Source organism: Sinohyriopsis cumingii, chromosome 10 (genome assembly GCF_028554795.1).
Source record: "Sinohyriopsis cumingii isolate HCF-2022 chromosome 10, ASM2855479v2, whole genome shotgun sequence".
NCBI lineage: Eukaryota > Metazoa > Mollusca > Bivalvia > Unionida > Unionidae > Sinohyriopsis > Sinohyriopsis cumingii.
Genome location: NC_142970.1, coordinates 84,626,496 through 84,643,409, shown reverse-complemented (window position 1 = coordinate 84,643,409; position 16,914 = coordinate 84,626,496). Strand labels below are relative to the sequence as shown.

Below are 16,914 nucleotides of genomic sequence, written 5' to 3'. Positions count from 1 at the left end.
TGTCGTAACAGTTCTTTGAGAAATGTAACGAGCACATAGGGCTGTATGGTGTTGCTTTGAAATCGACTCGTCTGTAATAATGTATCCATTCTTTCAGTATGCCTTTATCTTTCGGAAAAGAAAAAAAAATGTTGTCCACTGGCTTTTCTTAATGTTTTATTACACCCGTAAGCAACGCAAAACGGTATTGTCTTTTACTCTGGCAACTCCCACTTGGGCTGCTGGAGTCGCTACTATGACGTCACATCCCGAAAGTAACCGAATAGGCGCGGAAATTTTGCATACGAGGTCACGGAAATTCAGCTCCTAGAAGATAGGCCAATATTTTAATATTAGCATTTCGGTCGCAGATGATACTTCAGAATAAGGTTTACTGCTATAGTACCTTTATTATTATCCAATATTTTCATTGGTTTCTGGTCTCCTTTAAAGTAGATATGCACACATTGTATGCATTCAACAAGCAGGCAGCCCTAAAATAGTGACAGGTCATCATGTGACATTCTATAACACTGTAACAGTGACAGTCATGTAATGATTTATTTTGTAATATTAAAGCTGTACTGCTTGTTGTTAATAAAGTAATAACTATCTCATCTTTTGCAAATTTCATTGCCTACTGCATTAATTACTTGGAAAAAACTGCTTGTTCTGGTGACATGAAAATTGGCAACAAAATTTTGAGGTTGGCAATTTTTTGGCGACAACTTTTGAAAGCCAGGACAATTCCTGGCTGCAAATATGTGGATGGATAATGGCAAACTGCTGATTTTTTCACAATCAAAATTCATACTGTTTCAATTGACAACTTATTACATACTCCCACTTCCACTTGTCTATTTTCTTTTTAGAGCGCTGTGATAGCTCAACTGGAAGAACCAGACTTCCACAAGTTCAACGTGTTGAGCGATACAAAGCCCACATTTATTTTACATGTTAATACAGTCAATTTTACTGGTACGTAAGTGTATAACTATAAAAAAAAAAAACAAGAACCAAAATGAAAATATAAAAAATGTTTTATTAAATGTATATATATAAAATACAAGTGAACAAATCTTTGCTTCATTATTCTTAACTGAAATGTGGTAAATTGTTTCATTTACATGACTTCATATTGATAATGCTTGCATTACTAGAATGAAAAATTCCAAAATTTCTACCACAATTTAAATTCATTACGGTATAATCTGATGAGCAAACAAATCCTTGAAAACCTCAGATCATTATTTGGTAAAAAGACAAGCATTAACAGATTTAATAGAAAAGAAATAAGAGTTTCTGATTTTATCCCAATGTTGGTTACCATCCATTGCTATATATACACGCTTGTAAGCTGGGTCCAACAGAAAACAACAAAGACCATGATTGGCCACTACATAATGCAATGATAGATCTGGGTCTATGTAGTTTGTTCTTCTGATTACTCTAGCAAAACTGCAATGAACCTAGATCTGACAGTGCATGATACAACAGCAGACCTGGGTCTATGCACTTTGCAGATGGATTCAATTAGATACGAGTGTGCATGGTCTCAAAAGGTCACAGTAAAATGAATTAACTTTTCATAAAGTTTGATTACCATCTATATACAAATATTCATAAATATATGGAATGTTTGTGAAGCATGTATCTGATTATTCAAGATATAAAAATAAACTGCTTTCCTGAAAAGAAGATACAATAAACATTGTATGTTGGTAAGTATTTATCTCCCCTGGAAAAATTTACTCATTCAATACTAAGCAATGTACAGATTTCAAAAATACAATGAAAGCCTTACAAATAAAATCAGGCACATGTACATTTAGGCTGTTCTGTCTTCCTCATCTAATTTAACTGTTGTGAAAATGCAGCGATTTCTCCACAATTATCACACAAGGAATACCTGCTTTAGAATATCAAACTGGGGTTCTTTCAATCTTTATTTTTTGGGGGTGGAGGGTTTTATTATACAAACAGCATCCATAAATTGACCTCCCACCACCAACTTTTAATGAATAAAGATAGATCTCTGTTGTTTATGTTCATTTTCAGCACAGCAGTAATGGTCATTTGTTAGGACAACTGCACTACATCATATGCATTAGAAATGTATGTAACGACAGTGACATTACTGCTGAATAGTGACATGTTCACACCTGTAAAACCTTGCAAAATGCAGCTGGTAAAACATTTTTATTACCTACATAATCAATGAAAACATCTCATTGCTCAGCTGCAAATAAATGACAGATGCTCTAGAAATAAATACAATCCAACCGAGCTTTGTTCATACTAAATGATATTTCATTATGCTCAGTGAAAATCCACTACACATGATTTTTCCACACACACTCTGGGTCTTGTTTAAGCTAGGGGAGGTAATTCATGCAATCACACATCCTGGAGAAAACACTGAAGCAACAGTCTGGGTATTATTAGATTTAAAAGTCACAGTTTGTCAAGAAAGCCCGTTTCCATGATCATGACATTGTATCAAACGAACTGCATAAATTTCACAAAGACAAAAAAGTGTCCACACATGCAACCTTATTTAATGTTCCAATTACAAATATATTTGGTTGCTGTACACTATCTCTATATACAGAATTTACAAAATTTATCTAAGTATTTCAAGAAATAAAGAGAAAAAAACTTGTGTTATGGTATGGTGGTAGCAATCCGATTAAAATCATATCTCCGAGGTCCTATGTGAAGATCTGACAGTGACCACATAGGGGTCATGTGACACTAGAATTAGCCAATGGAAATACATCTTTCAGAAATCTGAAAGTGAATCAAATCGTTTGGAACATATTAATGCTCTTTAGCCATAACTGCTTAATCCCCCAAACTCAAAAGTACAAAACTTCATCTGACTGGTTAATAAAATTACATACTACAGTAATAACACAGATCACAAGAACATCACTGCTAAGTAGTCACATAGGAGAGTTGCTATCTAATTTTAATCAGATTGTCGTGGTACAGTACTACCACTCTAGATGGATGCCAATGTTAAGTTTAAAAAATGTTTAAGCAACAGTGACCCTAAAAATGATTTAAAAAATGGTTGAAATGGCAACTAGTACAAAATGTAAGTCATGCTGTAATACTGTACTACTTATCCGCCTATAAGTTTCATGACGACAAGCGACGGTGTCCAGAAAATGACTTAACCATTCAAGGTGTAAATACACGCAGTAAGTGAAAAATGAAAAGGCCACAGTACTTCGATATGGTGGCATATTACTCCTCAGACTGTATCCGCATGTCAGGTTTCATGACTTTACAAACAACAGTACTGGAGAAACTCACCTAAATACACAACAGATACTTCTGAAATTGCTATCAATGATTTCAGCTATGATGATGGGATTAACAAACATGCTCTGTCAATATTAATTCTGGTAAGCTAAAAATAAGATAAAATAAGAAGATCATGAGATTTTATTACGAAGATGAATGCATACATTTATATGTAGAAAGTTACGTCTAAATACAATCAAAATGACAATCATAATATTACAGTAGTGAGAACAGCAATTAATGGTTTATGGGAACATAAAATAATATTCACTGAGATGTTTGTTACAGATATTATGAAATAGGTTTGCAGAATCAATGGATATTTAAAGGTATTCCTGATACATTCTCTTGGTTCTTATCTCCTCTAAAATCTCACGCGTGCATCAAACTGTTTCTTTTTTCCACATGTAATTAGATATACATATTGGCCTGAAAACTTGTCAGTAAAACTAATTATTAAAATCTAATCCAAACAATCAGTTTGCAAAACTGTTTGCAGCGAAATAGTGTCTACAACTGTGTCTTTCTTTCAAAGCAATTTTGTGGAAATAATCTTTTCTCTTAAAGCCTGAGAATTTCTCAAACTTTTAATGGCCATATGGATTTGAATGGCTGGTGTAATTAGTCAAGAATTTCAAAAAGAAATATGAATCTCTGCAAAAAATCCGGTGTTCAAAGGTTAAACATTTCTGGTTTTTTCCAGTACTATATAACATTATAAACTTATTACATATACACTTTTTAAACTTGTGAGAAGGAAATATTATGAATACAGGCCGAATACACATAAATTGACCAGTAACTCATCCCTCAAACACCTTTCAGCATGTTAACAGACAACCATAATCCTTTAATATCAAACTGCTTATTCATAAGCTTTTCTTTTATGTGGATATATGACATTGCTATGAGTTTGACATAATGTCTGCCCCCCCCCCCCCACATGTCACAACGGAATGTTCCAAACTTGTTATGATCTCAGCTTTAAAATCAGATGCACTGTGACTGTTGCTAACAGAGTCAGCAAAATGTTAAATTTCGTACTTGCTGCTCCCAGCTGAAAAATAAAATGTACAAGATGTACAATAAATAAAGAAGGTTTTATAATCAATTCTTGTTTGAAAATTACACAAAACAACTAAATTCCAGAAGAAAACAAAATGACATCCTCAAAAAGATTTAGATCATGCCATGGCTATATCTTTTGCAAAGGTTTTGTTCCAGAAAAAGCCAATGTTATGAAATGCTCAGAATTTGTAATGCTAAAATATGATAAAATAATGGAAATAAGACAGCAACACAAATATTAAAACATTACTTTTCAAGCTGATCTGGACATATCCAAGTCTGCACATGGTTTCTCACTGGTGCAAAATTTATATCATTTTGTAAACAATACATAATCTTTACTAAATAACTTTCAAGGAGAACCAATAAAAGTGTTAGGACACGACTCAAATGCATAAACAAACTTTAACTAAATTTCGAAAATAATTTAAAAAAAATAAAGAACCATATAACAGTGGAACCTGTCTTGAAAGACCACCCCATTTTCCAAAATATAATGGTCTCTCAAGACAGGTGGTCTTTTGTAGCAGGTCATACTACTATATAATCAATAAATCTGTACACAGAGAACCTGGTCTCTCAAGACAGGTTTTACTGTACCTATTACATAGTTTACCATTAATAATGGTGTTTGTGTGTCACTTTATCCTGACACCAGGCTGAGCAGTCCTAACACTAGCCTATTAATGCTGAGTGCTTAGCGAGGCAGCTGCTATTTCCATTTTTGTAAGTCTTTGGCATGATTCAGCCGTGGTTCAAACCCATGACCTCCTGCTTCTGAGGCAGACGCTCTAACCACTAGGCCACTGAAGCAGCCTAAAAATAGAATCAACATGAATGAATTTTGATCTTATAAAAATAGGAACATAAAAACAATGTAATCAACTCACTGTGACATAATAATTGCATCTGTCACCACGGCAACATTCTACACATTCCCAGTCGCGATACCAGTTTCTCATGCATCTCAATCCCAGAGTTTTCTGTTCATTTTCACAGCGATCGATCGTGTCACACTCCTTGTAAATGTTGTATATCCTTTCACTTCGTGGCAACCAATAGAACGGTTCTAAAAAAAAGCATCAAAGGATATATATTTATGTACAGTTAAAACATTTCACCCAAAAGACTAGTGATTTAACTGGAAACATAAGTGCCATGCGTAGCATACTGGCAAGCGTATCATAATTCTCAAAGTGGTCACTTGTCAGGAGATTAATGACCAATGGCTCTCAGTGACCTGGACCTTTGATTCAGGTAGATGATCGTGAACTTGCTTACTGTGCAGAAACCATTATTTTCTTATTTGACTTATAATGGCCTTTGAACTTAAGAACCCAAAATCAATAGGTTTATTATCCTTAGTGTAAGCATGCCACAAAGTTTGGTAAAGGAATATAAATTCAATCAAAAGTTAGTCTGAAAACCATTTGGACCTCACTCCCCGCAAAAATATGGCTCTTCCATGCTACACCAGAAACATCAGTCATCATGGTACATGGTTATGAAGTAAAGTTATTATGTAAAACCATTTCTATTCTTTCAGTCACCATGACCCTAGCATTAGATTTTGTTTTTAGACAAAATCAAGACTTCTTTCTTACCCAAAGTGCAAATTGTTCATAAACAGTCATGAAGGTACGCAGAGATCTGAAATGTTTGCACTGGAACCATTTTAGGTTTCTCTCAGCCACTGATCTTGGACTTTTACCTCTTTTTAAACTGTTTTAAATCTCGCCGACCGTAGTCATTTTAGGTGAAACCATAACACATCTGCTAAAACGGCAAATTCTGAAAACATGTCATTGTGCACAAAATTAATAATGCTGCATTGTTTTTTCATTCTGCAGCCCACAGACATGTCCAATTCCATCATTCATTCCATACGTCTCTCAGTGTCTGTGCCATTGTTTCCTTGATGAAAACGCGATACATTAACTATATTCTGTCTGTTGCAAAAATCCTTAACGAAAACACGATACATGAACTACATTCTGTCTGTTGCAAGAATCCTGATCGAAAACATGATACATTAACTACATTCTGTATGTTGCAAGAATCCTTAATGAAAACAAGATACATTAACTATAATCTATCTGTTGCAAGAATCCTTAACAAAAACACAATGCATTAACTACATTTTGTCTGACGCAAGAATCCTTAATGAAAACACAATACATTAACTACATTTTGTCTGTTGCAAGAATCCTTAACAAAAACACAATACATTAACTACATTCCGTCTGTTGCAAGAATCCTTAACGAAAACACGATACATTAACTACATTCTATCTGTTGCAAGAATCCTGATCGAAAACACGATACATTAACTACATTCTGTCTGTTGCAAGAATCCTTAACAAAAACATGATACATTAACTACATTCTGTCTGTTGCAAGAATCCTTAATGAAAACACAATGCATTAACTACTTTCTGTCTGTTGCAAGAATCCTTAACAAAAACACGATACATTAACTACATTCTATCTGTTGCAAAAATCCTTAACAAAAACACGATACATTAACTACATTCTGTCTGTTGCAAGAATCCTTAACAAAAACATGATACATTAACTACATTTGTCTGTTGCAAGAATCCTTAATGAAAACACAATGCATTAACTACATTCTGTCTGTTGCAAGAATCCTTAATGAAAACACGATACATGAACTACATTCTGTCTGATGCAAGAATCCTTAATGAAAACACGATACATGAACTACATTCTGTCTGTTGCAAGAGTCCTTAATGAAAACACGATACATTAACTACATTCTGTCTGATGCAAGAATCCTTAATGAAAACACGATACATGAACTACATTCTGTCTGTTGCAAGACTCCTTAACGAAAACTGGATACATTAACTACATTCTATCTGTTGCAAAAATCCTTAACAAAAACACGATACATTAACTACATTCTGTCTGTTGCAAGAATCCTTAACAAAAACATGATACATTAACTACATTTGTCTGTTGCAAGAATCCTTAATGAAAACACAATGCATTAACTACATTCTGTCTGTTGCAAGAATCCTTAATGAAAACACGATACATGAACTACATTCTGTCTGATGCAAGAATCCTTAATGAAAACACGATACATGAACTACATTCTGTCTGTTGCAAGAGTCCTTAATGAAAACACGATACATTAACTACATTCTGTCTGATGCAAGAATCCTTAATGAAAACACGATACATGAACTACATTCTGTCTGTTGCAAGACTCCTTAACGAAAACAGGATACATTAACTACATTCTATTTGTTGCAAGAATCCTTAACAAAAACATGATATATTAACTACATTCTGTCTGTTGCAAGAATCCTTAATGAAAACACAATGCATTAACTACTTTCTGTCTGTTGCAAGAATCCTTAATGAAAACACAATACATTAACTACATTCTGTCTGTGGCAAGAATCCTTAACGAAAACACGATACATTAACTACATTCTGTCTGATGCAAGAATCCTTAATGAAAACATGATACATTAACTATATCTGGCTCGTTAGAAGCCTTGCACTCGGCACAGAAGAAATTTTATACAAATTCGCTGTTGGAAGAGAGTACAAGATAATCACTTGAAAACAAAAATATATCTGTACATGACAGAAAAATAATTTATTTTGATGATGATTTAAAACAATTAACATATTGGGAGTTCATCTTCCTCCGTTCCAAAAACCTGGTACTATATTTCTGTACATAGTATACAATAAAATGCCAGTGTTCCAAACATCACAGAAGGCATACAAATTAGATGGATTAAAAGTGTGCTGAGAAATGCTTTTCAAAACCAAATGTAAAAAAAAACCACACATGTAATTAGGATTTTGATTAAAGTGATCATTAGGCACGAGCAGTTGATTAACAGGTGGCTTCATCAACTTGTCTGCTAAGATCTAGCATATGTGGCTTCACCTTATCACTTGAACTCTATTTGACAGCCAGCACACTATATTATTGACTCTTGATCTGTTGAAATGAATCAAATAAAAGCAAAGTTTGTTGGCAAAAATGTTTGCATAATATGAACTAGGCTCTTGGTGTTTTCATGCACCCAAAATTAACAGTAAATGTACTTTTATGCAGATTTTGTTTTCCTGGAGAGCCCTGGTGATGCTTATTTACATGAAGTATACTAAACATGCTTCATTTTATTTTGTTTTGAGAGGGGAGCTAAACAGTCAAAAGCTTTCTGTTGAGAGATTTTTCACAATGCTGTTGACTGCATGTGTTACGAAGACAACTTTTCAATGTTTCTGTATATTTTGTATCTTCCTCCATATTTGGCATGTCAGCATAATTTATTCAAGGCCTTCTTACCAGGATCGTTTCTTTCTATCCAACCAAGTTTTTAAAAAAAGTAATTTTGAAAAGAGGTTTATAAGGTTAGTAAATTTCGTAGTCATCATGACTGGTAATTTTTTTTGCCATCTTTGTGATTGGTAATAATTTTGGTAGTCTTCCTGAGTGGTAATAATTTTGGAAGTCTTTCTGGCTGGTAACAATTCTGGTCATCTTCCTGGCTGCTAATAATTTTGGGAGTCTTTCTGGCTGGTAATAATTTTGGTAGTCTTCCTGACTGATAATAATTCTGGTAGTCTTCCTGACTGGTAATAATTCTGGTAGTCTTCCTGACTGCTAATAATTTTGGAAGTCTTTCTGGCTGGCAATAATTCTGGTCATCTTCCTGACTGGTAATAATTCTGGTAGTCTTCCTGACTGGTATAAATTCTGGTCATCTTCCTGACTGGTAATAATTTTGGTAGTCTTCCTGACTGGTATAAATTCTGGTAGTCTTCCTGACTGGTAATAATTCTGGTAGTCTTCCTGACTGGTAATAATTTTGGTAGTCTTCATACCTGGTAACAATTTTTGTCATCTTTGTCTTTGGTAATAATTTTGATACTCTTTTTGGCTGGTAATAAGTTAGGTTGTCTTCCTGAAGAGGATTAATTTTGGTCATCTTTCTGGCTGTTAATAATTTTGGTGGTCTTCCTGGCTGGTAATAATTCGATTTTCCTCTCCTTACCAATAATCTCTATCTGCATCTATCAGGAAAGTTGTCTAAGTTTCCATCATGCAAATGAAAATTCTTATTTGTTTCAAAGATGTACAATTCATAATTACCACATATATCAATTTGTACATTGGGTCCAACTGCAAACTGCATAAACCCAGACCTTCCACACAACGCGAATGGCAAACCTGGATCTATGCAGTATGTTAGGAATAACCAGTAGAACAAACAACATGGATCATGATCTGCCAGTGCATTATGGGACAGTTTATGTCTTTGTGTTGTTAGCCGCTGGACTCCACTTATATGTGAATATATACAGCATTCATTTATACGAACAAGTTACATTGTTGTAGCAATCTTAGCTAAGTTCTTAGTGGAACTAAGTAAAAACTTGTACTGGAGGATGCACATATTGAAGACCAACATTCCTACCGTCTCAAAAAGATAAATATATTGTACGACTACTTACGGATCCATTTAATTCTCGTCATACACGCATTCTGATTCTGACGACACTGAATTGTTGTTTTGGTGCATTTGTCTCTGTTATCAGGCTGCTCCTGACACACATAACATTCCAGGGCTGTGGCTGTAATACAAAATGATTATGTATCAATGAACTACCAACTTTACAACTATCGTATTGTGACCAGGTCCAACAAATCATGTGATTTAAGCCAACATGCTACCTGAATGCTGGCTCTATCCTACTGTGAAATAAAATTTGCCACCATGCAGCTTAAACCTTGGGGCGACAAGAATAATTAATCTAGGCTAACCTGAATTAAGATATCCCATAGGCAACATAAGTTCTGGGGCTACCTCTAATATATTATGAATTGTACTCCACCTTCGACAACTCTAAGTTCTGGGGCTACCTCTAATATATTTATAAATTGTACTCCACCTTCGGTGTTCAAAAGTATTTACCTGGCACACTTACAATGTAGCTCAGGATTATTTAATCCCTTAAAAAATTACAGATTTAAAATAAACCTTGCTCCATCTGTGAAAATGTTTGTAACTATATAAAAAATCAAGCCAGTAACAGTGAGTGTAATGTTACCGATATGTTACTTTTTAGCAGATGTATTGGCATGATGTACATTCTTGGTACATGGTTGTGATGCAGATACTTCTGCAGGTAAAAATATAAGTTACTTCTAAAAGGTATACAAAGGTGCAAGATACCAACTGCAATAATAGGTAAAATTAAAATGAAGGGATAAAACTACAATGACAAAATTCTCTAAATCATAGAAATGTAATGGCAGTAAAATATAAACTTTATAATTTCTTTGCGAATTAAAAGCCCCACATTCCAAATTAAAGCAATGTGAATACAAATTACTTTGTAAAATTCACAATTAAGAAGCATTTAAAACGTTCATGGTTTGATTGCATCTAAAGTAATACTTAAAATATTCTGAGGACAATAATTTTGTTCAACCAAATCAATGATAAATACAAATAAAAATAGAAAAAGTCTTGTAAAATAATGGTGGTTGAGGTTTACTGTAAAGTGCAAGGCTGTGATGCAGATAAATTCTCAATATACTTTTCAAGATACCTACCACCCAACTAAAGCTATGAGATATTGATACAAAACTACTGTCTAAAAAATTCTGAATCATGAATGTCATTCCCTAAATCGTAAATGTCATATAAGTAGATTATGCATTTTTTATTTATTTTTATAGTACATGCTGTACATTCCACAATAATTTAGTATAAACAGATGTGTCATTACCATAGAAACGGGTTTAATTCATATTAAGTTGGCATTTAGCATCCCATAAATTTGAATAATATGTAATGTACATTATTATTTTTACACCTATCCCTTGATAACTCATGCACAACAGGGTCCAAAAACTTACAATGTATAATAAGCAAGGGTTTAAGTTACCAAGGGACCTAAAATAAATTGAGGGAATGCTATCCCTACTGAATAGCAAGAAAACATGGTGGTGAAGGTGGGGTGACAGGAATGTTTAATTGTCTCAATATTTATTTTACACCAGCACTGGGAATAATTGTCAATAAAGAGATTTTCTGATGATGCAGTTATTTAGTTTAAATAATATAACATTCATGTTCAAGAGAACCAACCAACATTAATTACTAAAGGTCTCAACAACCATCACATGTATGCTAAAACATTGTGTATTATGTCAAACCCTTTTGCTGTTCTTGATTCAAAACAAACGATCCCTCTTTTTTTCCAAAGACTTGCAACATCTATTTCATGAAGCAATCAATGTCTACACTCAATTTTTATTATTGTTCTATTAATAAAATATTAAATGCAATTAATAGTAAAGCTTTTTCTCATCCTTAAGGAAATCTCAAAGTGCTAATTCAGGAATTGTAAGATCCCAACAAATTCTGGAACTAACCTCACCCTAATGAACCATATCTGTGAAACACTGGTTTTCATTCACCAAGTACTCATTTTGCTTGGTAGCCATGAAATTCTTTGATCATGTTTGTCAACAGAAGCTAACTTAAGATGGTTTAATTATAATACTTATACAATAATAATTATTAACAACATTCAATTGATCAACTGAAATGAGTTGACCTGACACAGAACCATAATCGCAAGCTCTTATGCAGGTAGGATCTGCATACCTTCTAACATTTATTTTATTCTATACCCCTTATTTGTCTTGGTATAAAAGACATAAAGTCATCATGCAAAATAGGTCTGCTTTTAACTGATTAGCAATACAACATGTAAAGGTCTCGTATACTACCTTAGGTTGGGGTGAGGTACTGCCAGTCTTATCTTTAAATATCACGGAAGACCCACCCTGGCTCGTTTTTGTTAGAAACTGAAGTAGTGATAGAGATGCAAAGCTCTGAGCCCCCAGTCAGCGATGCCGACAGTTAAATTACTGAATACACAAAAGGTGAAATTCAAATAAACAACAAATTTAATGCCATTCAATTACAGATACTCCTTCCTCAAATGAAATTCAATATTCAAAACCCTATCACTCGTCTTTCACTCGACGAAGTGACGGCCTATTTCCTCGTCTGACTTAGTGTGATAGATTTTCCTCCTGTCCTGTGTTTCTACTCATCTGTAGTATTTCTTGACTGGTACCCAGTACCCCTTCAGTCCAACAACCACGTCCTTCACCCTTTCATCACTTCCGTTCTCTCCTTTTCTTGTCTCCCAGAGACTCAGGACCAACTGTACCAGGGTATTTCTCTTCTCTGTCTCCTACAGCTCCTCCGGTCTCTAAAAGCTTCCTTTCTGAAGCCCCTTTGTAATTCCAAGAATAACAATGTTTCCCGCCAATTTCGAATGACGTCGGAGTAGCTTATAACTTCCTTATGTAATTCCCGCAAGATGGTTTAGCGACTACTGATGTTTAGTTTCAAGACACTAGATTTAAACTTGTGATTCCAATGGTGGCCATGCCTTGCTCAATTCCAAATGGATGTTGATTCACCCATGGTCTACCTAATTAGCAGATACTGCCCATCCCCGGCAGTCTGTCAATATTGTTTACAGTTTACTAGGGGTGAAACGATACACCTGTGCCACGTATTGATATGATTCACGATACGCAACCTGCGATACAATACATATTGATACACATATGAACTTGATGGTCTTTCCATGTTTTGAAGGTAGGTGGTGCCCTTTTATGTATACTGACATTTTGATCCTATTTCCTGTATGCAGACTACAGACAGACATATAGTTATCATTATATTTATATGTAATTCTCAAACAGACTACCTGTTGGTTGCGGAGTTTTATCTGTTTTAGGCTATTTAATGGTGACTCCATTTAACTTCCTTAGTTTTGTACAAAATGAATGATTTGAAAACATCTTATTACCAATTTTGTGTCTCTGTTACACTTGGAAGATATTATGATGTTATCTTCAAAACAGAAGAAATAATGCAGTTTCCTTGTGCAAAGAAAATCTCATCTAGAACAAATTTAGGCATGGGAAAGAGGATGAATACCAACAAAATCTATCACAATTTACTTCCTGCAGATGCAAAAGACTGCTGCAGCCACATGTACTTGTATTTGTTAGTGCAGAAGAAAAACTATTGACTACACAGTCTTATTCTACAATTTTCATTTAAATTACACAAGGTGATAAACTTGAACAGTTTGAAATCTGCCCCATAGCTCATTCTATGCTATTTCATTTATTCCGTAAGCACTTTCATTCACCGATTAAATATCTCTGCATCAAAAAGAGAAATTTCATATTTGTTCCCTCTGTACAATTGAGGGACAGATGATGACAGGATTTTATCTTAAGGGAGACCTCCCTCTTCATCAAAGATATAAGGAGAGGGAGGAAGAAATGGTCAAAGGTCAATATTTATCAAAAGTTCAATATATGTCTCTCTTTCTTCCTGCTCCACTTTCTTATAGCTCTACTGAAATCAACATCTTTGACAGATGTCACTTCTAGTTGTATAAACATTAATCTGTTAATTAATTCTGAGCATACTCTGCTCCAGCATGCACATCTGACTCATATTTAATATGAGTGGCCGAGTGGTCTAAAGCGCTCTCCGTTATGGATCACTATCATCTCACATGTCTACGTGAGATCGATTCTCAGATTCGGCCAATGTGGGTATGTGAGAAAGCTTGCCAGTAGCTTCTCCTGGGTCTGTGGTTCTTTCCGGTGTTCTCCTGGGTTCTTCCACCTGCATTAATATTGGCCGCCATGTATAGCCTATTGTGTGCTGAAAAATGGCATTAAACCCTACAACAACAACGCAATGATCTGTAAATTACTTGTACCTCAATGAATACCTTGACAGGTCCAATAATCTTATAATAATGTACTTTCAAAATGATTATGATCATCATTATCATCAGCAAGTATTTGCCGAATGAAACCATAATGAACCATGCTAGGAAGCAGAGATCTTGGGTTTATTAGGTAGCCCATATTTTAAACAAGCATTTGTAAAACTTTCTTCATGAATGGTTTCAAACTATGCCATAATGCTTTTTCCTGGGCACATTGTACTAATCAAATTTAATTTCACAATCATTCATGTCCTGCTTGAAGAACCCAGATGTGGAACAACTGCTATCTGAAAAACAGGTGTTGTGATAAAACATTAAATAAAAATTGTATACTTTGCCAAGTACATTTTCATAAGTAGGACTTTAATCGAATTTGCAGGCATTCTCATGCGAATCATGCAATAGTACACCCTGACAGCATCTCTGCATAAGTACTTGACATATCTAATGACTTTCCTGCAAACATTCCGTTGCTCTGCCATTACTTCCTGTTTCTCACGCAGAGAATAAGCTTCAATGGTTTTGATTTGTGGTTATTGTTTAACCTGCACTGGAACAAGCAATAATTACAAATTCTATGTAACATATTTCACCATGCAACAAACCAGTAGCATAGTTTTCAAATCGACCAAACAAGTCAAGATACAATTCAAAGTAGAAACTTTGTGTGAAAGTTGTTATTATATGATGAGTAAAGTACTGCATTATACATGTGGAATACGTTTGGAATGTATAGTATATGCTGGACATACTTCTGGGTTAAGATAATTAGCATGGAATGGGGGGGGCAGATTATGAACCATGTCACTTTGTTTTAATTTGCAGATGGCAAATGGGTATTCTCAAATAGTAATTTTTGTTTTTACTTATAAAAATGAGTGTTACTGTAAATGCTGTTTCAGATGGATAATAACTTTACAGAATAACAAGGCAACTAATACAAATCATTCATGACTGCCAAAGACTAAAATAACATGCATATGGTAAGTATCATTTTGTATCGATTCTCCGTCTACTGTATCGATATGTGTATCGTTTCAGCAAACATACTGATGCATCAACATATCGATAAATCGTTTCACCCTACAGTTTACTAAGAATGCTGTTTGGAAAGAAATTTTAACAAAATACAAGATAAAACTAGTGATATATCAAGGTTTCATTTACAAATTTCCAGTGTGCACGCAACAGAACTGAATTTTCCGATTTTGTTTGTCAGAGTATTTGTGGTGTTTCATTTTATTCTACAAATTAAAGTGATGGACTGGGTGAATGGACAGGATAGGAGTAGGGGAAAGAAGTTTTTCACATTGCAAATACGAACATTTAAGTCCAGAAAAATGCTACTGAGTTAAAACCTTGCTGTCTGATTAAATGAAACAAATGTCGAAATGTTCAGCATTTCGTCTGCTTCATGTTGGCGATGTAATGATGGTTCCCCATTTGTAATATGCGATTCGACAAATTTAAGTGCTATCCACCAATCACATTCGGTTTTATTTTCATGACTATGGTCCATGTACAGTTACATGGCTCATCAAACAGAATAATCGACTCAATCCTTTCAGAGAATGTTCCGACATAAAACTTGTGATAACTGATATTTAACGACGACTGACCGCTCTAATAATATAAATGTTTGTCATTTAATAATCAGAAACTTGCAGAAAATTAGCTTTCAAACATGACTTTCCAATATTTGTGGGAGACCGCCGCTACAGACAATTAGCTGTCACGTGACCTCAACTCCCTACCCAACTCCGAGTTTCGAGATCTGTTCAAAGTGCGACCTGATTTTATAAACCTGCTCCAAGTTTGTACGTTAGTTATTTTCTGGGCAGTAATATTACCAAACAAACCTTCAATCTGACTTTTGAAAAGTGTTATTGAGCCACAAAACTTTGATCTAAATAGCGACTCCAGTCGAGAATCTGAACATAGAGCGGGACCTAGTGGGTGGGTGTTTGGTGATAATTGTTACTTCTGTGCTACAGGAAAGTTCGGCAGGGGGAGAAACAAACGTAAAAACAAACAAGGCAAATCATGTAGAATAGGCAGAAAAAAGAATGAGACAATAATATCAACACGTTTAGTACACGTAAACGCCACCAATTTCTACACAGGTAGGCCAAGACAGCCGCCATTTTGTCAACATCTTTGAATTCCGATTCGCAATAATACCTTTAACGTACGTCTTATGGTGTATTCAATCATATACTTTATAATTACCTGTATAATTTTATTAACCTACCTGTTGCAACCAGCCCCAAAAAAGAAACTAAAATCTGCTGAAGATTCATGAAACCTACATCAATATAACATGTTACGTATAAACAAACTCATTTGCATACATACAGAGGACGGGGTTGTGTCATGAAAAGGGGCACAACTCGATTTACCTGTACAGGTGCGAAGCGCTTTAATTTTCAGAATGCCATTAATTTTAAGCAGCTCTGTGATATTGGCAAAATAACCTCAGCATGAGTCATACTTTTCTTAAAAATAGATAATGTTTATGTCTTGTGAGTTGTAATTTTAACCTAGCTTTAACAATTTTTCAGTCATATCGCTATGATGTATGCAGTGTGGCAGTTTATAGTGATGTCTAGCACTTGGGCATCATGCCGCAGACATGTAGCATGATGTCCCACACTGTCACATTATCCTGACACCAGACCGACCAGTCCTAATACTAACCTCTTAATGCTGAGCGCC

At 34.7% G+C, this 16,914-nt stretch overlaps 1 protein-coding gene across 1 annotated transcript; it reads right to left on the bottom strand.

The window, feature by feature from the left end:
* Nucleotides 1-1,001: 1,001 nt before the first annotated feature.
* On the bottom strand, nt 1,002-16,593 carry LOC149790495 (UPAR/Ly6 domain-containing protein cold-like). The gene is made up of 4 exons (XM_089972542.1): nt 16,451-16,593; nt 9,865-9,984; nt 5,250-5,428; nt 1,002-4,348 (listed from the first exon to the last, which is right to left on the bottom strand). The coding sequence occupies exons 1-4, from the start codon at nt 16,497-16,499 to the stop codon at nt 4,262-4,264; spliced, it is 435 nt and encodes a 144-aa protein (XP_089828668.1). The 5' UTR covers nt 16,500-16,593; the 3' UTR covers nt 1,002-4,261.
* Between the last annotated feature and the right edge of the window lie 321 nt (nt 16,594-16,914).

Bases quoted from the DNA above. Each gene is read 5' to 3' on its own strand.
- LOC149790495 (XM_089972542.1), bottom strand. From the start codon at position 16,499: ATGAATCTTCAGCAGATTTTAGTTTCTTTTTTGGGGCTGGTTGCAACA. The intron at 9,985-16,450 runs GTAGGTTAATAA...TTTGTATTACAG, and splicing joins TTTGGGGCTGGTTGCAACAG to CCACAGCCCTGGAATGTTAT. The intron at 5,429-9,864 runs GTAAGTAGTCGT...GCTTTTTTTTAG, and splicing joins GACGAGAATTAAATGGATCC to AACCGTTCTATTGGTTGCCA.